The 21,632-nt window shown below is 44.9% G+C and overlaps 4 protein-coding genes across 4 annotated transcripts; 3 read left to right on the top strand and 1 right to left on the bottom strand.

The window, feature by feature from the left end:
• The first annotated feature begins 362 nt into the window (after nt 1–362).
• Nucleotides 363–5,289, top strand: LOC127344833 (zinc finger protein VAR3, chloroplastic). The gene is made up of 5 exons (XM_051371167.2): nt 363–883; nt 955–1,066; nt 1,932–2,206; nt 2,666–2,764; nt 2,858–5,289. Exons 1-5 carry the CDS (start codon nt 477–479, stop codon nt 4,989–4,991), a joined length of 3,027 nt encoding a protein of 1,008 aa, XP_051227127.1. The 5' UTR covers nt 363–476; the 3' UTR covers nt 4,992–5,289.
• Nucleotides 5,290–5,771: 482 nt separating this feature from the next.
• On the top strand, nt 5,772–8,514 carry LOC127344832 (large ribosomal subunit protein eL24). The gene is made up of 6 exons (XM_051371166.2): nt 5,772–5,877; nt 6,998–7,039; nt 7,167–7,242; nt 7,321–7,422; nt 7,815–7,963; nt 8,184–8,514. The coding sequence occupies exons 2-6, from the start codon at nt 7,029–7,031 to the stop codon at nt 8,329–8,331; spliced, it is 486 nt and encodes a 161-aa protein (XP_051227126.1). The 5' UTR covers nt 5,772–5,877; nt 6,998–7,028; the 3' UTR covers nt 8,332–8,514.
• Nucleotides 8,515–11,242: 2,728 nt separating this feature from the next.
• Nucleotides 11,243–12,418, top strand: LOC127340132 (probable F-box protein At4g22165). Its single transcript, XM_051365909.1, has one exon. The coding sequence runs from the start codon at nt 11,243–11,245 to the stop codon at nt 12,416–12,418; it is 1,176 nt and encodes a 391-aa protein (XP_051221869.1).
• Nucleotides 12,419–18,784: 6,366 nt separating this feature from the next.
• Nucleotides 18,785–19,198, bottom strand: LOC139838152 (uncharacterized). Its single transcript, XM_071827514.1, has one exon. The coding sequence runs from the start codon at nt 19,196–19,198 to the stop codon at nt 18,785–18,787; it is 414 nt and encodes a 137-aa protein (XP_071683615.1).
• Between the last annotated feature and the right edge of the window lie 2,434 nt (nt 19,199–21,632).

The following is a 21,632-nucleotide window of genomic DNA, read 5'->3' as shown; positions in this document are numbered from 1 at the left end:
CATTGTGCTTGCAACATACTAGATCAAGCACTAATGGTGTTCAGGTAAAATAAAAAGTACTAATGGTGTTACGGGTATCGTGAAGTCTAGTTACTATGCTCAAATTTCACCTCTTTAATATATGCAAACAACCAAATACCCAAAATTGAAAGGAAAAAACACGATTTCACGCTTTAAAAGTGTAACTACCAAATTGTGTTATTGGATTTAGAATTGCAACGAACAAAAAGTTGTGCAACCTGAGGTTTCAAAATCTTTTGAAGGACACAAACGGCAGGTAAAGTGAAAAATAGTGGCGAATCCTAGCCGGGCGATGATGCCGAGATATTTTTCTTCAACCGCCAACCCAACCCGCTGTGCGCCGCACCGTGTGTGCCGTCCGGCTAAACCCGACCATCCGCTTCCGCTGCGCCGCCCATTCCCAAGGTTTCAGGACCCCTCTCCAGGTCTCCGTTGCCGCCGCCGCCGCCGCCGCCATGGGCGGCGCCTCCAGGCTGCTGTCCTCCCTCCTTCTCACCTCCTCCCCGCTCCGTCTCCGCCCCTCCGCCGCCGCCTTCTCCCTCTTCATCTCCACGCCCACCGCGGCATCCCGCCGCCAGCTCCTGCTCTCCTCCCTCTCTCCCCTCCGCACGCTCTCCACCTCCGCCGCCGCCTCACCCCTTCCCTACAGCTCCAGCTCCGCGTCGTCAACCCCACAGCCCCACACCCCTTTCCCGGAGTGGTCATGCCTGTTCGACCGCCTCGCGGCCGCCGGTTACGCCGCCCGCGTCCGCTCCGCCGCCGACGAGCTCGCCACCGCCTCCGGATTCGGCCTGTCGGCCGAGGCAGAGTCCACTGTGTCCTCATGCCTGGCCTTCGCGCGCGACCGACCTGACCTTCTCAGGTGAAGTGAATCACTTGGCCATCTGGCCGACTGGGTTTCCCGCGTTGCTGATTAATTGGGTGTGACTGCAGGTCGCTCCCTAGGAAGGATGTCGAGGTTGTGGTGGCTAACGCTGCACCCGCTCTGTTCAAGGATGGGGAGGCATCTGCGCAGCGGCTGCAGCAGTACCTTGCTCAGGGCGATGTGAGTTCTTACCTGTTCTGCAAGTCGGTCAGATCGCGTAATGTTTTGTGGAGTAGTTTCTAGCAGGTTAGAGTAGATTTTAGAAATGTGTGACCATCAGGTTTGTGGAGTACATTATTATCTTGCTTAGCTCAAGTTACTACCTATGTGTGCTCTACCGGATTTATAGCCATATATTGTAAAGGTCTATTAGGAATGCTACATTAGCATCAATTCCTATTTCACGAGGGTCTCAATCTACCGTGAGTCAGGGTTACAGATAGCTGTCGGTACTCGCCATTTTCCAGAAAGGGATACAAAGAATTGTAGTTAAAAATCGTCATGAATTTTAACCTTGATGCATTGAACTTGCCTTCGAGCAAGCAGTGAATAAACAGAGCTTAACTAGGAATTTTCACAGCTTACTGCTCTAGTTTACTGTTATAAACAGCCAAAGGGGCACACACCTCGACTAACAACTTGTATAACTACCAAGTCATCAAACATAACTTGCGTCAGGTGGAGGCATGAAGGTTTAGTATCTGGTGGCAGAGGCTGCGGCTTTGCAAGGAGGTAGTGATTAAGGCAGAGAGATTTCCATTAACATATACCGTATATGGTTACAGATTCGGCTCAGGCTTCGGTTTGAGATGATTCGGTTAGAACCATAGAAGTATTCCTATCTATTTCATTTGTAAAAAAAGTCAAAAAAGAGGATAGTTGGGGATAATCCAGATAAGTGTATCCTGTATGGAATGATTGATTTCTTAAGACTCCTTGCAACTGGTTTCAATTACCTGTTTACACTTCACACTGTTGACCCCAGCTATGCATTTTGACGAAACTATATTGGTCAACACACTAAAGATGTGTTATGTATTCCCAGGCAATGGAATCAGTCAAAGCAGAAACTGTTGACATTGTTCGGTACTTGTTAAGTTATGCATATAGTTCTTCAGACAGCTATGTAGAAGACAAAGAACTCACTGATTCAGCTGTGAGAAATATCTTGGCTGAGCTAGTAAATTCTAGTGGACTTTCCAGCACCTCCAGTTTTGTGGAGTCAACAGTCGGGCAAAATACCTTGGGTCAGCCTGAACGATTCTCTAGGCCTCTAGGACAAAATGTTGAAATGAAACGAGGCGACTGGATTTGCACAAGGTTTGTTCTGGATTTTCATTTATTGATTGAACAGTTGCACACCGCACCACCTTACTTTGAAGTGTCAACCAATTCTATATCTAATCTTCCTAGATGTGATATGGCTAAAAACATATGCAGTTTTTTTTTTTGTGCTGTAGCAAATAGTTTTGCACAAAGCGTGCACCTATATGATAAATCAGTTTCCTTTTTTGCATCATGCTATTGTTGTCTAATAGTCTTTTAACACTCAACTTGTCTTACCTATGTGTATTTGTTCATCAATATTCCTAACCAAAATCACGCCCAATTATTGTGCTATTCTTATAATTTTGTTTAGAGAGCCACAAAACTTGCATATATAAAACAAATCCACAACTGCTTATCTTGTTTGGTGCATTTCGCGCCTTACGACTTTCTTGAAACATACCTTTCATATTTCTCATAATGTTGACTCTAAATACGCTCTGTAATATACAGATGTAGCTTCATGAACTTTGCAAGAAATGCAAGGTGCCTTGAATGTAATGAGCATCGGCCAAAAAAGATGTTGACTGGTGGAGAGTGGGAATGCCCTCAGTAAGCTCTTACATGCTGTCTTATAAGATTTTTTTGGCTTTTAAATTCATCTATACTTTGGGATGGCTGACTTCATATCGTCCTTTTAACAAGGTGTGACTTCTATAATTATGGAAGGAACCTGTCATGCTTACGATGTGAATGCAAAAGACCAGCGTCACTAGCATCAAATCCTGCCTCTGCTGGTTTAGGCGGCGTGGCACAGCTTCTTGATGTACCCAATGCCGGTAGATCAGAAATTGAGAGAAAACTCGCTGAAAATGATGAGAAGGCAGAAAGGTGGTTGAGCAAAGTATCTCAACTAGACGATTCTGCTGATTTAAGTAGTCTGGCAGCTGATGAGGATTTTCCTGAGATTATGCCTATGAGGAAGGGGGTCAATAAATTTGTAGTTAGCACACGCAAGACACCATTGGAGAGAAGATTGGAAAGTGCGCAGTACAGCAGTAACAATAGCCCTCAAGCACCAGCATCTGACTCCAAGATTAGTCAAACATTAGACAGGATACTCGGGCGTTCGACATCTATTTCTTCCCCAAACAATCAGTCTGACAATGGGGGTGTAAATGCCAGTGCTCCCAAGAGATTAACAGGCCATCTTAGTGATATTGATCCTGTTCCTTTTGTGCCACTATCTGCAGATCTATTTGCCAAGCCACAGAACACAAAGAGTAATGAACAAGCAGATATGGATGGCCAAATAAATAAGGAAACTGGTAGTTCATCCGATGTCACATTGGCCTCAACTGAGAGGAGAGATGTCGATAAATCATTAGATGCTGCTGAGAAATGGTCCAAGAAAGTTGCAGAACTCGACAATGTAAATAACCTTTCAAGTGCTATTTCTGATGAAGACTTTCCTGAGATTATGCCAATGAGGAAAGGCGAGAACAGGTTTGTTATTAGTAAGAAGAAAGACCGCTCACTGGCATCACCACAGTACAAAAGGCGCAGTGTGCTTGAGCAGGCAGACAATTCCAGTTTCACCCCATTTGTTCCGTTTCCTCCTGATTATTTTGCAAAAAAAGATGCACCAGCAGAAAGTACTCCCGATGCAGGAGTAGTTTCAGAAGGTTCCCCATCGGCTGATAAGCTGCCGGAAACAAATGCTTCATCAGGAAATTTGGGGAATAGCCTGAACACCTCACAGGTAATGGGCAGTCAGGCAAGTAGCAACATCAATAATGAGAACTGGAGCAGAAATTACTCTCAGCAAAACTTGAGTACAGGTGGAAATACACAGGGTGGAAGCAGCAACCAGCAGCATCAACAGCAACCTCATGAGCTGGGTGATCGACTTAGTGGTACATCAAGTACCAGTGCTTGGAACCCAAACTACTCCCAGGGGAGGTTTAATGATGGCAGAGGTGTATCTGGCAACTATCAACATCCACAGCAACCTCATGGGGTGGGTAATGGATCTGGTGGAACTTCGAATACCGATGCTTGGAACACAAACTACTCCCAGGGGAGGTTTAACGATGGCAGAGGTGGATCTAGCAACTATCAGCATCAACAGCAACCTCATGAGGTGGGTGATCGATCTAGTGGGACTTTGAATACCAGTGCTTGGAACACAAACTACTCCCAGGAGAGGTTTAATGGATCTAACAAATATCAGCATCAGATGCAACCTCATGAGGCGGGTGGTCGGTTCAGTGGCACTTCGAATACCCATGCTTTGAATACAAACTACTCCCAGGGGGGGAGCTTCAACGAGGGCCAAGGTGTATCTACTCACAATGGGGGCGGCTATTCTGCACAGCCGTCTTATATGCCTGGTTATAGTAATAACAATAGCAACAACAATACTTGGAGCAGCAGCAACAACCATAATTGGAGTGGTTCACATCCAGATAATAGCACTGCTACTAGCGGCAGTGCTTCAGCTAACCCTAATCAAGCAACAGGCTACTCAAGTTACGGAGGCAGAGGTTATACAGGAAAGAGTTTAGAAGGTTCTGCTGTGAGGGACCCTGATCCTCTGGACATGTCTGAGGAAGCTAAGGCTGAGAGATGGTTTAGGAGGGCAGCACAGATAACCAACGTCGAGGATCTTGTCAACATTCCCGATGAGGACTTCCCTGCGATAATGCCGATGAGGAAGGGGGTGAACAGATTCGTAGTGAGCAAGAGGAAGACGCCATTGGAGAGGAGATTGACCTCTCCTCAGTATAGAAGGAACCTACCCGTCGTAAGTTCTGAACCGGACAAAGATGCTAGCTGAAAGCAGATTTGTCTATTCGAATGCAACGGTGGAGTCTACACATGGGTATATACTTTACCCCAGATTGGAATAATAAGCAGCAAGGGGAAATCCACATAGAGGAGATAGCTGAACACCCAGAACATTTTTGTGTATGGTAAAATTTTGTTCTCTGAGTCTCGACTACTATGGATTTGCCGGGTCATTTGTTACGTGTATCTTATGTGCTAGGAATTGTGATCATATGCATGTGTTGTAACTGAAATGTTATATACTGAAACCGTGAGTGCAATCGTCAAAGAATATTTTTTAAGCGCCACGTACTGTTACTCTGTCGCCTTTTTGCTCTAAAATAAAAATGTCTGCTAGTCTTCATAAAATGCAGTTGATTTTTGATCCGTTGGAGTTGGATCTAATGGTTCATCCTTGGATTCCTCTAACCATCACCACCGATGGCTTCTTATCTAAGCTCGCCGCCGCCAGTGCCTCTGGTTGAGAATTCCCAATTTATGCTCTTTTGAGTATCGTGTTGATGACTACCCTGTCTCACCGCAAGCTCTGGTTCGCCTATGTTTTCATTGGAGGCGAACTTTGCTTCGCCATGCCAGAATCGCGAGGTTGCAGACATGCCGTCGACTAGAGCCAGCAAAAAAAAAAGGGAGGATTTGACCTAACACGAGGAGGCGTCGCGCAGAAAACACATAGCACGAGAAAGGAGAAAAACGACAACAGTGAAAAGCCCGGCCCAGCAACAGTGGGCTCGTACCAGTGACCCGACGAGAACGGCCCATTAGCCCAACAACTCGACGCCCATCCCACTCGCGAGGTCCTCAAAAACCCTACCCAGGGCACGCATCTTCCCTCACTTCCCCCATCCGCCGCCGCCGCGCCTCCCTCCTCGCTCAAGGTATCCACCATTCTCTCCCCTCCCTCCTTCCTCCCTCGCCTGCTCATCTCTCTCGAGTGCTCCTAGATCAATCTCTGCGCCCGCTGTTCCTCCTTCCGCCGCGCTACTCGTTCGCCAGTTCGTCCGTTCGCGTTGTAAGTTCTGGTTTGGTTCCGATCCGTGGATAGTTAGCTGTGTTTCTTGAATCGTAGGAACGGGTACTTGCCTTCGCTAGTTCTTTGGGTTTCGCTACTTTGCGTGGACATTCGTTTGTTCCGATGCAAAATACCATGGGATAGCACATAGTTTACTATTCCGTGATCTGGATTTGTTCATCCATTACCTAAAGCGCATGTTGTTTTGTTGCAAACTTAGCCAGCTCTCTGCTGTTCGTGAGATCTTGCATAGGTGCTGGGCAGCGGAAATCACATCTGCTGCTGTAGTTTTCGGTGACCTAGTCATTACTGTGCAAGATGTACATGTGTACGCAGTTTGCAGCAGCGACCTTGTGTCTGTGCTGCCAGTGGTCATTGATCCAAATCTCTTATTTGTTTTTTCTGATGATATGATTGTCTGAACCAGATTTCAGAGCACAAGTACTGAGGCACGGTAGCCGTTCTGGTTGCGCAGCTGCCATTTATTTGTTGTGCAACAGAAACCCGGGAACCCGCTTTGCAGCAGAGACAGAACTCGACTCTCTGCTGCCAGTAGTCGCCCGATATCTCCCATTTAAGCCCTTCATGTGATGTGATGCGCAAGTAGTCGCAGTTTGCAGCAGCGGCCAGAGATTTTTTCTCTACTTGTTTTTTTTTGGGTATTTTGAATCAGAGCACAAGTACTGAGGCACGGTAGCCGTCCTGGTTGCGCAGTAGCCTATTATTATCAATTGTGCAATATAGACATGGGAACCCGCTTTGCAGCAGCGATTTGACAAACTTTCTGCTGCCAGTAGTCGCCCTATATCACTTATCAACACAATGCTTGAGAATGACTTGACTCCCGTCTTTCAGTTTTGTTTGTGTTCTAAGTTGGTTGCCATGTGGTCTAGATGATTGTGCTTTTATGTGAAACTTCTTGCTTCAAGGCTTTATGAATTGCTAATGTTTGTTCTGATCTCATTTTTCTTGGGAAATGTTGGCAGGAGCTTGTGCAAGTTCTCCAAGGCTGCCAAGATGGTTCTGAAGTAAGTAACACCTGTGCTTTTATTTTAGCAAACACCTCTTTTTTGTACTTAGCTTGATAGTAATGAATCCAGGGGCAGATTTTTGTGTTTGTATTCAGCACTAACATCATTTTTCTTTGCTTTACAGGACTGAGCTTTGCCGTTTTAGCGGCCAGAAGATTTACCCAGGGAAGGGTATCAGGTTCATCCGTGCAGATTCACAGGTAAACTTCTTTTGCTGAAGATCATCAATATCATGCTCGGAAATTTTTCCTTATTGGTTTGGATATTTCCTGCTACAGGTTTTCCTTTTTGCCAACTCAAAGTGCAAGCGCTACCACCACAACAAGCTGAAGCCTGCAAAGCTTACCTGGACAGCAGTGTACAGGAAGCAGCACAAGAAGGTACCACATTTTAATTGCTTTGTTCTTCATTCATCTAGTAGCAAACTTGTGAAAGGGTGCTGACATGCTTTGAGTTGATAGCTTATTCTTGTATATATGCAGCATGTTAACATTTATTGTAGGGAAATTCCCACCCTAGTCAAGTATTTCAACCATTTGTTACGTTATTTATAAATTGTGTACACGATACAATTCTGCTGCTAGCTTCCTTTTTCTGTCCATGCATATATGTCTAAACATTTACCAAATACATCCAAGCCTATTGTAATCTTGAGGCTCATAATATGTGGTTTCCCTCTTCTGTGAGTTATGTATTGGTTTGGCTTACTGGTTCATTCTGTCATGTCTTAATCAAATGTCTTACTGAGATTTGTTTCAATGTGTCAATGCAGGATATCCACGCTGAAGCAGCGAAGAAGAGGCGCCGCACCACCAAGAAGCCATACTCACGATCAATTGTTGGTGCCACTCTGGAAGTTATCCAGAAGAAGAGAGCTGAGAAGCCAGAAGTCCGTGATGCTGCCAGAGAAGCTGCTCTCCGGTACATTCTCCATGTTCAGTTGTTTGTACCAGCACCGTTTCTACTCTACTTGAAACTATTTCTATGCTAAAAGTGATGGCCAAATTAACCCATGTTACAAAACTTCCAATCTTCTGAGATCTCTTGCTTCTCTCTAATATTGGTTGATTCTGTTATTTTGCTTTTCAATCATTTTATTGATTCAAGCTTCTAACTATCCTTGACATTTGTACTTCTGCAGTGAGATCAAGGAGCGCATCAAGAAGACCAAGGATGAGAAGAAGGCAAAGAAGGCCGAGGTGACAAAATCCCAGAAGTCACAGGGCAAGGGCGCCGTGCAGAAGGGTTCTAAGGGTCCCAAGCTTGGTGGTGGCGGCGGAAAGCGTTGAAAGTCGAGTGCACCATAGAGATAGAGTTCTGCTGCCTAGCGTTGTCTCCTATCCTACCTATCATAGACCTTTGTCAAGTTACCCTGCTGTTTTGAAGTTTCACCTTTACTCTTGAGGTTGAATGTCTAACGTTTTGGATTGCTTCGATGAGTTTATTTATAATGGTACTTATGTTGGATGTTATGAGTTTGCAAGTTTTCATATTGCCGTCAACCCCAATGGGATGTGGACTTGGTGTTAAGCATATTGAACTCACCAGCCTCCTGGTCTAGGTCTGCAATCCGTTTGACAATAAAGGGTAACAATGCTAATGTATGTTTGCTTTCAACAACAACTTTGTGTTTAAGTGTTGGCGAAAGGCGTCTGCTACACTGGTTTGTGAATTCTGGCATATTGAGGCAGTAGAAACATGCAGCATAGGAAAAAAAAAGTCTCTCTTGGTCTCCACCTTGCAGTGGCATAAACAAACCAGACGCGGACACAACTAGGTAGCTGGAACCAACACGACCAGGTGATGGACTCGACCTACGACTTGGACACATCGGCATGGAAACCGATTACGATATTGATCAGCGTAACAGCGAATACAATAATGTGTGCTCCTGCAGTAGTCTATGGTACATGATACATACATCAAAACAGGATTTTCTTTAGGTAAATACTTGAAATCAGCCGACCGATTGTGGGCAAAGGATCGGTCGTTCCAACTCCACGCGTGCGGCCTTTTTCGGCTGAGCAGTTTCCAGCGTCGGTCCCCGCGCCCGCTGCTGCATGTTCTGGCCTCTTTTTCTTGCATGTCCTGCTCCCGTGTTAATGCTATTTTTCTCTTGCATGCGGCCTACTGCCTACAACTAGTTTCTCCCGTGAGGCATAGTACTGCTCTCTTTTGTTGTCACATCACCTACAGTCCTCTAGAACCACCTCAAGTCCTCACGCTGCATATTGATTATGACACTATTTAGTAGATCGCGTTTACTTATTTTCTATCACAGTACAATCGTAGAAAATAGCTTATATAGTGGTTGTGCACCTTCAAAAAAAAAGACCAAAGACCACATCGCCTGTATTTGCTCACAGTACCGCGATGCAATATATTCTTGCATGTCGCTACTAATTTTCTATCAGTAGCATTTCTATGGATTGGCACGACATATCTTATGTGGACCTCCACGTCCCGACCAGATCAAAAAAAAAATGGTGGCATGATCCAGTGCTCTACGCCGCTGTTATTTGTCGAACCAACAACGTAGTCGGGCTACGCCACCGACTTTCCTTGCGGCCCACCTCAACAAAACTTGCACCGCCCTAGCCACTCCTCTCCCAACCCCCACTCGGTATCACTCTCCACTCTCACTCTCACTCTCTATCTCCACACCCCACGCTACACCAACACCACCTCGTCGTCGCCCCAACACCGTTGCGTCGTCGCCCCATCCGTCGCGACGTAGCCCCACCCCATGTTGGCTAGTAAATTAGAATATAATTTTTAAATGTTGGAACATACTCATATGAATTTTGTCGTCAAAGCATATGCGAGATGTTGTAATGTTTTCTTGGTGCATTGTACAAGTAGTGTTTCTTTCGAATTTTAAATGTTGAGTACATGCACTAAAATTGTAACATAGTCATACAAGTTAAGTTGTGAAAGCAGGCGTGGGATGTTGCAATATTTTCCAAGTGTTTACCACAAGTACTATTTTTCTCAGATATTCTAATGTTGCATACATGCACTAAAAATGTAAAATACCAATACGAGTATTGTTGTGAAAGCTGGTGCGAGATGTTGCAATGTTTTCTGGGTATTTTCTAAAAGTATTTGTTTCTCGGATTTTCTAATGTTGGGTACGTGCACTGAAAGTGTAACATACTAATACAATTTTTGTTGTGAAAGTATACGTGAGATGTTGTAATATTTTTGGGTGTTTTAAGTATTGTTTTTCTAGGATTTTCTAATGTTGTGTACGTGCATCAAAATTGTAACATACACATAAGAGTTTTGTTGTGTAAGCAAACGCAAGATGTTGTACTATTTTTTGGCCGTTTGAAGTTTGTGTTTCTTCCAAATTTTGAATGGTGTGTATGTGGATTGAAATTGTAACATACTCATACGAGTTTTGTGGTGAAAGCATACGCAAGATGTTGCAATGTTTCCTTGACGTTTTCTCTATTTTTCAGTAATATTTCAAGTTTTTATATATGTTGCAAATATACTTTTGTTGTAATAGTTTCTTTTGTTGTAAATCGATCTGCAAGAAAAATTGTTGGTTAACAATTTTTCAGCCCTAATTTTCTTTTTTCTTGACCCATCGTTATGTTGTAACCACAAAAAATTTACTTTTACACCTATATAAACAGTGCTAGTTGGAGCTACGAAATTAAAGTTCTTTAGTATCTCTAGCTAGCACTGAGAAGTCACGTCAGCAGGACTTGTCGAGTAACGCTACACATACGGATGATTTTGTACAAAATCACTCTTACGGACAGACGTGGCATCAAGTTGGGCAGTCTATGTCCCTGAAATCATGCAAAGCAGAATCAACCGCACCAATCACGTGCATCCATGTCAGTCCGTAAAACTATTCCGTAAGCAAGATTCCGTACGTTCAGAATTACCGGGACTTGTCATCTACTAAGTGAGTAGAAGCAACGCGCGCAGCGCGTAGAGTGGGCTCCATTCACGTGAATCGACCAAAGCAGCTCAATCACGCAGAGCTTGGACTCCACCCGGGATGTCGTGCATGCACTGTTTCGTATGCGACGCAAAAGCCACGTTTTCTGTTACGGACTGCACGCGAAAGCGACGTTAGCAAGGCTGAGCACCGGACGTTATGTCCCATCCGACGGTGTGTGCGCGACCGATTTTCCGCCAAAAATCAGCCGACCAACGCGTAGCACGTCCCTTTTCTTTATCATGGCAGAAGATCATCGTGCTAGCAACGGCTGGTCGGACCTTCCCTGGGATCTTCTTGACCGCATCCTGCAACACCTCGAGCTCCCAGAATCCCTGGCTGTCGCAGCGGTCTGCGCTCCATGGCGCTCCGCCGCGGTGGCTTCCGGCGTTCCTCCTCGTTCCCGGACACCATGGCTCGCCTCCCGCGTTCTCGGAGAAGCGAGAGGCAGCAGTACGTTCCGGAACCTCCTCGACGCCGGCAAGACACACTACAAGGCTAGTCTGCCCCAGGGCCGTCGCCACCTCACTTGGTGCGGAGCCTCCCATGGCTGGCTCGTCGCCTCCGACGAGCTCTCTAGTCTCTTGCTCTGCAACCCCTTCACGCTCGCGGTCATCCCTCTCCCGCCTACCACTGCTCTCGGATGCGTCAAGGAAACTGATATTATTCAATGTGACTACCGTGGCTGCTGGTTCTACATGAAGGTGGTGCTGTCATGCGATCCGTCCCACCGCGACGACTATATTGCCATGGCAATCTACGGCAACAATCAGGTCGCCTTTGCGAGGGCAGGAGAGAGCACCTGGCAACTTGTTAGCGAGATGCCATGTCAAAACAAGAACAGGACCTTCAGTGAGAAGGGCATGGATTTGTATGCCGATTGTGTCTCCCACAACGGCAGATTCTACGCGGTGACAATGTGTGGGGCGGTCGAGGCGTGGGATCTCAGTACTGAAGAAGAACCGAGCAGGGAGGCCATCATCGCCGCCGGGGATGGGAGGTACTGGAGCGTTCTTACCAGGTTCCTGGTGTCCACCCCCTGGGGTGCTCTCCTGCAGATACGAACCCAGCGGCGCAGAGATCATCGTGGGAAGATCAAGGTTGTGGTTCTCCAGGTCGACGTCGAGGAGCGCAGGCTCATCAGGTTGAGTCCTGCCACATCCTTCCAGGATCAGGCAGTGTTTGTTGGGTTGAACGATTCTAGATGCCTGCATCCCAGAGAGTTTCCGGAGCTTAGGCCTAACTGCATCTACTTTACAACACCTTCGTTGACAAACGCAGAATGTTTTGGTCTCGACGATTGGAGTGGTGTGGTGATTTACGACTTGGAAAGCCAGACATCCGACCACGTTCTTCCTAAACCTGATCATTATTCTATATTGTGTCCCTGGCATGTTTGGTTAATTCCAAATATCTGAAAGACGAGAGTTTTCATCACATTGTTTGGCTGTTCTGCTAAACTGTACTCCCAGCAGTATCTTGAAAACAACAGGGTCAGGAGCGACTGGCATCTCAGCGCTGAATCTCATTGCCTTCTCCAGCTGTTTTCAGACTTTCAGCAAATATGTCAATAGCCAGACAATAGATTCAATAGTTAATAGTTTTTACATCTAATTTGTTGCAATCAAAGCGACCCAAAACATGGACAATGTTCAATGCAGGTGACCCAAAAAGTTGCACTCTCGTCACATCAAGCCGAAGAAGATGGCATCAAGCAACACCGCTGTCGCTGAGCTCACCAGAAGCACGACCAACATCTCCACCATAACCAGAAGAAGTCGCACCACTAGCTCGAGCATGCCTACCACCTCCAAGCGTCGTTTGCCTTCTTCGTTCCAAGATGTCCTTCCTAGCCATCTCCCGCCACTCTCTTGTCAATGCATCCATGGTAGCCGGATTCATCATTATTGTAGTGATCTCTGTTAGTGATGTATAGATCTCTTTACTGTATATTTCCAGTGTATAAGAGGCTTTCCTACATATTGTTCTCATGTACTGGCCTTTGACCCCACGTGGATACTAGTTGGTCATTCACAACATGGTAGGTTAGAATCTTCCCGCAGGTAGGAACTCCATGCTAGTCCAGCGCCGCCGACGATCTTTTCGGCCACTGCTGCCTCTACCTCCTCTCTCCCATCCACAAATCAGCTTCTTTCGAGCGAAGATTCCGGCCATTTATGCTGGGGAATCGTCCTCTCCGAGCTCGATCTGGTCGTTCCGCCTCGAATCAGGTCCGAAATCGGGTGCCCGAGATCTGGCCGTGCTGTTGCCGTCCAGCTGCGTCGCTGCATGGTGGCTGCTTGAGTTCCCGTTTGCCCCCGCTGCTACTGCCCGGTCCATCTGCTTGAGGCTCTTTGCGCGGGGTTGGTACGATATCTTCTGACTTCTCTGCTCACTTCTTGAGTGCTTGTCAGGGCTCGATGGCCGCCGACGTCGAGAGAGAAGGCAGGAGAGGGACTCGTGCCCAGATACAAGGAAAGATAAACGAAACAAGGAGATAAATTTAGGGTTTTGCATAGCGTGCCTCCCAACCTCCCGCTCCTACCCCTTTATACTGAGGAGTAGGACCACGCTGTTAAGTTTATTACAGTTAATTGGTTCAAAACATGGCTAAGCCTGAAACTAAGTCTGGAGTGACTGAAGCCGTCGGATCCTTCACAGGCATTGCCAGCCGTTAGATGCTACTGGAGAACAGCCGTGTCTGACAATGCCCCCCCTCGAGGCAAGACCTCAGGGCTTGAACTCTGGCCAATGCGGTGACCTAGCATACCACTGCATGTTGTAGTATACAAGTCGTTGATATGATCTTTGCGAAGGGACTTCTTCACAAATTGCCATATCCCTCAGAGTGGTACAACAGAAACATTGCAGGTCATAACACTCCAAACTTTATTACAAACATTGTCTTAACAAGTTGGTATTCTCACAGGTCCTATGAGAACACCCTAAGATACTACTTAAGTACGATTACAACTCATAACGAATATAAAGAGCTCAACAACTTATTTAGGTAAGTTCTACGTTGCTCGGCTCTATGATGCTAGGGTATGTCACTACTCCTCCACCTCCGTGTCATCTGGTCCGTAGACTATCCCATAGTCTACGCCTTCCACTCCGCCGGTAAGATCAGGTTCTTCGTAGACCAGCTCGTAACTTCCTTCTGGTGCTCCATCGTTGATGGCCTCCACTTCCGGATCACAGTGTAGCAAGGGTGTCGAAAGAAAGTGAGTACAGAGGTACTCAGCAAGTTCTAAAAGAATAAAAAGGTGTTTGATGCACTAGCTATGACCATTGATCAGGAAATCGCAGGTCAATGCATGTTTTTGAAATCATTTCTTCAAAAGGTTGCTTTTATTATGAAAACTATGCCCGTCAGTCTTCACAGGTTGACTAGAACTTCGTGGAGTTCCTTTCCTGCCGCGTTCGCAGTTCCCTTCCCGAAACAAGGAGTGACAGCCACAATTTGATACACTCTGCAGAGGTGCGTTACTTTTCCCACAAGAGATCTCACCCTTTTTGCCATCCGCAGGGACTTGCCCCCGTTCACACTTCCTTTGGTGTGAGGCCAGGTATAAAGATCCAAGCCCACACCGCCTTCTCCGCGACTGCAAACCCACCCTTTTGTCCAACCGTACACCTCCAGTAGACTTCCCCCGATAATACGGCTTTACTCATGGTGTACTCCGGGCAATCCCTCATAGATCGTAGAGCTTATCATCACTAATGGATGGGGATTTAAAAGGCTATCCCAACCTATTGCGGCAGTGCCTCCAGCACCCCACCGGCTCTCCGATCCGTTGGCGTGCAGAAGGGAAAAGATACGGCTAGCTTCCCCAGAGCCATTATAGATCTCATGGTCAACGCGGTTTGTACGGCGCTAGAATTACTGGACGGCATTGGTAATTTAATCCTAGGGTGATATAACCCATTGCAATGGAACCTCCACCATATCAACACATACCATGGTTCCATTGCCAGCCACATAGTCATATTCATAGTTGTAAAGTAACATTTCATTTGCGATGCAGGAATGATAAGTATATAGATTTGCATTAAAGTAGTAGAAAATACTCAAGTTGACATGAGCAAGGGTGAACTTGCCTGTGGACTGCGAGATAGTGCAGTTCAATGCAGTTGATGGAACCTGGACCTCGGGTTCTGTAAGAAGCATCATTGTCCGGTAAGGACAATGTTATAAAAATCCAAATAATGCAATCATGGATGTATTATTTTATGTTAAACCCCTTTACCCCGCTGAATTATATCAATTTAGGGTTGCGTTTAAGATTTATGTCTTTGACAGTAATTTACAATTGATTTAAAAGTATAAACCATTTTTAATTCACATAAAGTACAACAATTCAAAGTAAAACTATTTACTTGGTGATTCCTTTAATCATTCCAAAAATAATTGAAAATTATAGAGTTACCTCTATAGTTTTTGGAAATAAAAGGAGTATAGTATTTTTCTACGAAAAAATACCCTTTTTCAAAAGAAATGACTTGGAATATGAGAATTTCATTTTGAAATGTTAAAAATAAGTATTTGAACTTATTTGAGATTTTTCCTTGAATTTTAAATACAAGGAAATAATAATTTTAAATTCCAAGTTATTATTTAAATTCTTAAAATTCATAATTTTGAATTTGTTTCATAAATTCCATTTCATATTTTATTCTTGTTAAGATTTATTTTTCATTCATTAATCCAATTTTTAATGGATTTTTAGAGTTGTTTTTGATTTATTATAATTTGGTAAAGTTTTGGTCTTTTATTAAATGTAAAAAGACCAAAATACCCCCCTGGACCCATATTGGGCCCAGCCCAATAACCTAAACCCAGGGACGGCCCAATAAGGCTAATCCCCTTTTGGGTTCGGTGGCGCCGAAGCGGCCCACCTCACTCTCACTCACTCGGCCCTCTCACTCACTCGCCTAACCCTAATCTCTCTCGCGACGCTCTGGCGATGGCGTCGTCGCCATGGCCGCCGCCTCGCTCCGGCCATCGCCGTGCTCCTCCGCCGTAGCCACCTACCGAACCTGAACCGCCGCGTGCAGATCTATCGATCTGTCCGCGCAGTTTTCCCCTTCTCGTCCTCTCCTGGCGAATCGCCTCCGTCCTGGATCTCGTGGAGATTCGCCTCGACGAACTCCGGCGAGATCTCATCCTCGCCGACGATGGGTACGCGCCTGGGGTTGACCTGGCGCGGGTGCTGCTCGCAGTACTCGTGCCGTCGCCTCAGGTGCTTGCTACGGTGGTGCTGGTTCGTGTCTGGGTTCGCCGGCGTAACGTCGGCGCCTTCCCTGGACTCGCAGCTGTTAGGGCCGCGCGAGCACTGCCTCGCCATGCCCTAGCCTCTGCTTCCAGGCGCAAGTAAGTGTTGCATCTCCACCTTCTCTTCTGTGCGCCTCCCCTTGTTACTGTTCTTCTTCCTCCTCATGCTCTGTTGCTCTCTGGTGGTTCTGTGATCACGCAGAGCCATGCTATTGCTGCGCAATCTTCCTGTGCTTATGTCTACTGCAAGCTCATGGCCCAATTACCAGTTACTGGTACTGGCACATGCTGCCTTGCTTGCTATTCATGCTATGCTTGCTTCTCTGCTGCTCCTAGCATGCTCTGTACTTGCCATGCTCTACTGTGCTTGCTCAACAGCTATCTATGCCATGCTATGCTTGGTTATGACTTGCTTGTGCTTCCTGGTATATCATGCTTGCTTGTCTAGGTGTACTTGTGATGCATCTGTGACACTTGTGTGTGTGCCAGTGGTGCCTGTGATATGCTTTAGTGCTTCCTATGCAAGCCAATGATCCATTGGATCATTCCTTGCTTGTTGGCTAACCTCTCTGTGTAACTTGGCTTGCTATAATTGATCCATTTGATCAATTCAATTATCAGTGATAGCTTACTGGTTAATACTGTGACTAAATGATTCAATTATCTTGTGATGCTGATGCTCAAGCATCACTATGATGTTGCTTACTTGTGCTGTTGCCCATCTTAGCTATCTAGACTTGCTCTAATGGCTATGGATTAAACTGTGTTGCTTAACAGTATGCTACTGTCAATGCTTAGCATGGATCTGTGATAAATTCATGCTTGTATTACTTAAATTATGATGAACTGCTTATGCAGTGATGATTGAATTACTTGCTTGTGTATGAATGTGCTGTTCATGATTCTTTTACAAGCAAATAGAGCCTGAATCCATTTCTGGATAATGATGTGATATATTTGGCTTTCTCTTAATTGGTGCTAAGTGTGATGTGACCTCAGTAGCCTTGCTACTGACTGGTTGCTCACATGGTTGGTTGGATCTTGTTGGCTACTCATCTTTGCTTGCCTATTTGGGAATCATAATAAATATGAATGCCAATATGCTTGCCTGTGAAGAAATCTAGGGTTTCTGATGGTTGTATGCTTAGGATTTACTGTGTAGTCTTAGCTGCTAATCTTTGCCATCTACTGGTGCTATCTATGCATCTAATCTGGCTAGTGTGTGCATCTGTGCATATGTGCTAGTTTCTGTGTATAAGATCTATACCTAGATGCTTTCTATTTTAGTGGCTTTTGACTGGCAGTATTCCTTGGTGAAAACCAAGTGATGATCTACCCATATGAGCATCTGCTCATCCCATGCTTATTTCATGCATATGATGGATCAGATCCCTTGGATCTTTTCCAGGAACTAGGTATACCTTGTTCCAGCTCCTAGAAAGAAATGTTTTGTTGATGCAGACTTGGGTTTGTGTCACAGCCCTTCACCTCCAGGTCTTGGATGATCTTCTCAGGTCACCATGATTTCTGGTGGTTGGGTGGTTGTGTGTGTTGGTTCTGTTCTTGAGTAAGAACTGGATGAACTGTGCTTGTTCTTGCTTCACCCTTACCTGGTGAATCCCTATCTGGTCGACTGATGACTATCTCTAGGGTTTGTGTCCCTTTTATATGAACCCTACTTCTGTTCTTGTATTGACACACAAGCCTGGCTTGCTTTGGTGACTAAGCTGGTGTCTTGCCTTGCTGTGGCCTGCCCAGCACACATGAGCTGTGTGCTCTCATATGCTGAAACTTGAGCCCCTGGTGGTGCTCAGGTTTGGTCTGCTGCTGCCCTTATCTTGTGCTGTCCTTGGTTTTGGACAAGCACAAGTGTGCATGACACTTGGTTCTGTCCAAACTGAATTCTTTGGCTAACACTAACATTCTGGCTAGTGTTGGTTCTTTGTTTTGCAGGTTTTTGAAGATGGACATGACCAGAAGATATTCTCCAAGTCATTTAGTCTAGGTTTTAGTTTAGGAACAATATTGTAATCTTCATTTTTCATTTCTGTTTATTATTCATCAATTCTTGTATCAAGAATATTGTAAAGACAATGTAATCTGTGTTGTGATATCAATAAAGCTCAAATTTTTCTTATGAGCTTTTGATTTGTGTAATGTTTATATTCTGGAATAAATGTTGTATTAATTATTCACTTTGTAATTCAAAGTTATTTGATTTCATAAGTTGTGTTTAAATTATGAATTCCATATTTATATTGTTCAATGCTAGTTGTTAAATGTATTAACACTTGTCAAATGAAATCAATTCCCCAAATCAACAAGATACAAAAGAGATCATGTCGAAATTTCCCTAACTCAAATTGCCTAACCCTAAGTGCAAAATGAGAGAGAACCTCGATCCCTCTTAGGTTTAGTTGCAATAAGGCGCGAAAATTTCCCCCGTTTTGCGATGAAATGCACATCCCATTTCTAAATCTACCCTTCGTTGTTCCTATGTTCTGGGTTATTACAGCCAAGTCTTCATAACGAACTCGGCGTCTTCCCATGAGGCTTCATCAACTGTCATGCCTTCCCAATGAATTTTCCATTGAGGCACCGCGACTTCATAATCTTCCACTGGGTGATTGCGAGGAATCATGCGGCGCTCCACCACTGCTGTCGGGTAGAATTTGATCTTACCTTCTGGAGTAACCAACGGGAGCGAGGGAGAAGGAACATCATTTGCGCCAGTGTGCTTCTTCAGGTGGCTGACGTGGAAAATATCGTGCAGTAGTGTCCCAGCAGGCAATTGGAGTTTGTAAGCTCGTCTTCCCACCAATTGCGTTATTTTGAAAGGACCATACCAACGAGGAGTGAGCTTCAGTGGGTTACCCCTTCCCAGTGCATTCTCTCGCTGTGGCATCATTTTGAGGTACACCATGTCGCCCAGCATGAATGATCTTGGGATTCTGTTTTGGTCAGCATACTTCTTCATCTTATTCTATGCCTTAGATAGGTTTTGTTGAAGCAATGTGATCATTCGTTCCTTGGCAACCAATGTTTCTTGTGCTTCAGGTGACAGAGCTGTAACATTGTGTAGTTGGGTGAGTACAGGAGGTGGGTACTCATACAATGCTTCGAATGGAGACATCTTGATGGAGACTGCATATATGGAACATGGGGGCATGTGAACCCACTTTTTGAAAAGTTCCGTTTGTGATATCAAAACATGTTTTAAAAATCAAAACACAAAATGATTTCCCAGATGATCTCAAATATGTGCCCTGGACATGAGTTTCGTGATGAAAAAATCTTTTATTTTGTCTCGGCAAAAAAGTGAAATTTTGCAGGGCTATATAGCAGTATATATGTGACGTATTTTGTCTTTTTTAGATTCTAAAATAAAAAAGTGGTTTCTCCGCGAAAACTTTCTACGCACACATGAAACATGCGTACGTACCCGGATATTTTTATTTTAGAATTTTTTAACATTTGGAAAATGCATTTCCAACTAGGGTTCACATGCACCCAGGTTCAAACCGAACTTTTCCCATCTTGATGGCTGTATGAAAATAGCTATTGTACCAGAATTCTGCTGCTGGTAAGTACTCACTCCATTTCTTTGGTTCCTGGAATGCCATACATCGCAAATATTGCTCCATACATTGGTTGACCCTCTCTGTCTGACCATCTGACTGTGGGTGGTAGGCTGTAGAGAAGTGAAGGGAAATCTTCATTGCTGAGAATATTTCTGACCATAGCTTGCTTAGGAATATGGTATCTCTGTCAGTTGTGATCACCGTAGGATGCCCATGCAACTTTATGATGTGTGCCATGAATAATTCTGCCACAGTTTTCACTGTATATGGACGAGAGAGTGGGATAAAATGGGCATACTTGGTCAGGCGATCCACTACAACCAATATGACATCAAAACCTTTTGATTTCGGCAGCCGTTCCACGAAATCCATGCTTATCTCAGACCACTTTGTGTGGGGAATGTTGAGGGGATCTAGCAATCCTGGGTACTGTACCTTCTCTGTTTTGGAAATTTGACAGATAGGACAGGAAGCCACTTTCTCTGTCACAAATTCCTTCAATTTTGGCCAATGGAACAATTGCTTGAGTTTGTGGTAAGTGACTCTCATGCCAGAATGTCCCCCAAAGGCTGAAGAATGAATGGAATCAAAAATTTGTTGTTTGAGGTTGGTAGCTGATCCAATACATACCTTGCCCTTGTATCTCAGTACTCCAGCTTGTGCAGTATAATGAGGGTGGCTGTCTGCATTGATAGTAACTTCCTGCAGAATTCGCGTGTAGTCATTGTCTCCCTCATATGACTTTGTTATGTCATTGGCCCATGTTGGTACAGCTACTGCCACTGGTAGACAAGACTCTGAAGATTCTTCTGGTTGGTATTGTCTGGAAAAAGCATCAGCAGTTGTGTTGTCCTTGCCTTTCTTATATTGGACAGAAAAATCGAATTCCAGCAACTTGAGCATAAGCTTGTGTTGTATTCCCTCCAATTGCTTTTCATTGCCAATGTATTTGAGACTGCACTGATCTGTTTTGATTATCAGTTTGTTCCCAAGAAAGTAATGCCTCCATTTCTTTACTGCCTGCAGAATAGCCATAGCTTCCTTTTCATACACAGATAGTACTCTGTTCTTTGGCCCTAATGCTTGACTGTAGTATGCCAAGGGTTTGGACTGTTGCATTAGCACTGCTCCCAGGCCAGTATCACAGGCATCTGTTTCCACTGTGAAAGGTAGGGAGAAGTCAGGCAATGCTAGGAGAGGGGGTTGAGACATTACCTGCTTCAGTTTGTCAAAGGCAGCTTGTTGTTCAGTTCCCCATTGGAAGGAATTTTTCTTCAGTGCACTATGAAGTGGTTGACAGATGAGAGCATACTGTGGGATAAATCTCCTGTAGTACCCAGTTAATCCTAGGAAGCCACGCAATTTTCTGACTGTCCTTGGAATTTCCCACCTTATTATGTCTTGTATTTTTGATGGATCCGTAGCTACCCCTTCACCAGAAATGATGTGTCCCAAATACTCAATTTGTGGTTGTGCAAACTGGCATTTGGTTAGCTTGGCTTTGAGTTGATTATTTCTCAACAACTGCAACACCACCTGCAGGTGCTGAATGTGATCTTCCTTGGACTTGCTGTAGAACAGAATGTCGTCAAAGAAAACAAGCACAAAGTCTCTCAGGTGAGGAGCAAAGAGTGTGTTCATTAGCTGTTGGAATGTTGCTGGTGCGTTACATAATCCAAACGGCATGAACAGGTACTCATAGTGCCCCAGGTGGGTAGAGAAAGCAGTCTTTGCAATGTCTTCCTTGTGCATACGTATCTGGTGATACCCTGAGCG

The sequence above is a fragment of the Lolium perenne genome, chromosome 3, assembly GCF_019359855.2.
Source record: "Lolium perenne isolate Kyuss_39 chromosome 3, Kyuss_2.0, whole genome shotgun sequence".
NCBI classification, from domain to species: Eukaryota; Viridiplantae; Streptophyta; class Magnoliopsida; order Poales; family Poaceae; genus Lolium; species Lolium perenne.
The sequence above is the reverse complement of the archived record's forward strand: the minus strand, read 5'-3'. Positions and strand labels throughout refer to the sequence as shown.

Bases quoted from the DNA above. Each gene is read 5' to 3' on its own strand.
- LOC127340132 (XM_051365909.1), top strand. From the start codon at position 11,243: ATGGCAGAAGATCATCGTGCTAGCAACGGCTGGTCGGACCTTCCCTGG.
- LOC139838152 (XM_071827514.1), bottom strand. From the start codon at position 19,198: ATGGTGTACCTCAAAATGATGCCACAGCGAGAGAATGCACTGGGAAGG.
- LOC127344832 (XM_051371166.2), top strand. The intron at 7,243-7,320 runs GTAAACTTCTTT...TTCCTGCTACAG, and splicing joins TCATCCGTGCAGATTCACAG to GTTTTCCTTTTTGCCAACTC. The intron at 7,964-8,183 runs GTACATTCTCCA...GTACTTCTGCAG, and splicing joins GCCAGAGAAGCTGCTCTCCG to TGAGATCAAGGAGCGCATCA.
- LOC127344833 (XM_051371167.2), top strand. From the start codon at position 477: ATGGGCGGCGCCTCCAGGCTGCTGTCCTCCCTCCTTCTCACCTCCTCC. The intron at 1,067-1,931 runs GTGAGTTCTTAC...ATGTATTCCCAG, and splicing joins AGTACCTTGCTCAGGGCGAT to GCAATGGAATCAGTCAAAGC. The intron at 2,207-2,665 runs GTTTGTTCTGGA...TGTAATATACAG, and splicing joins GGCGACTGGATTTGCACAAG to ATGTAGCTTCATGAACTTTG.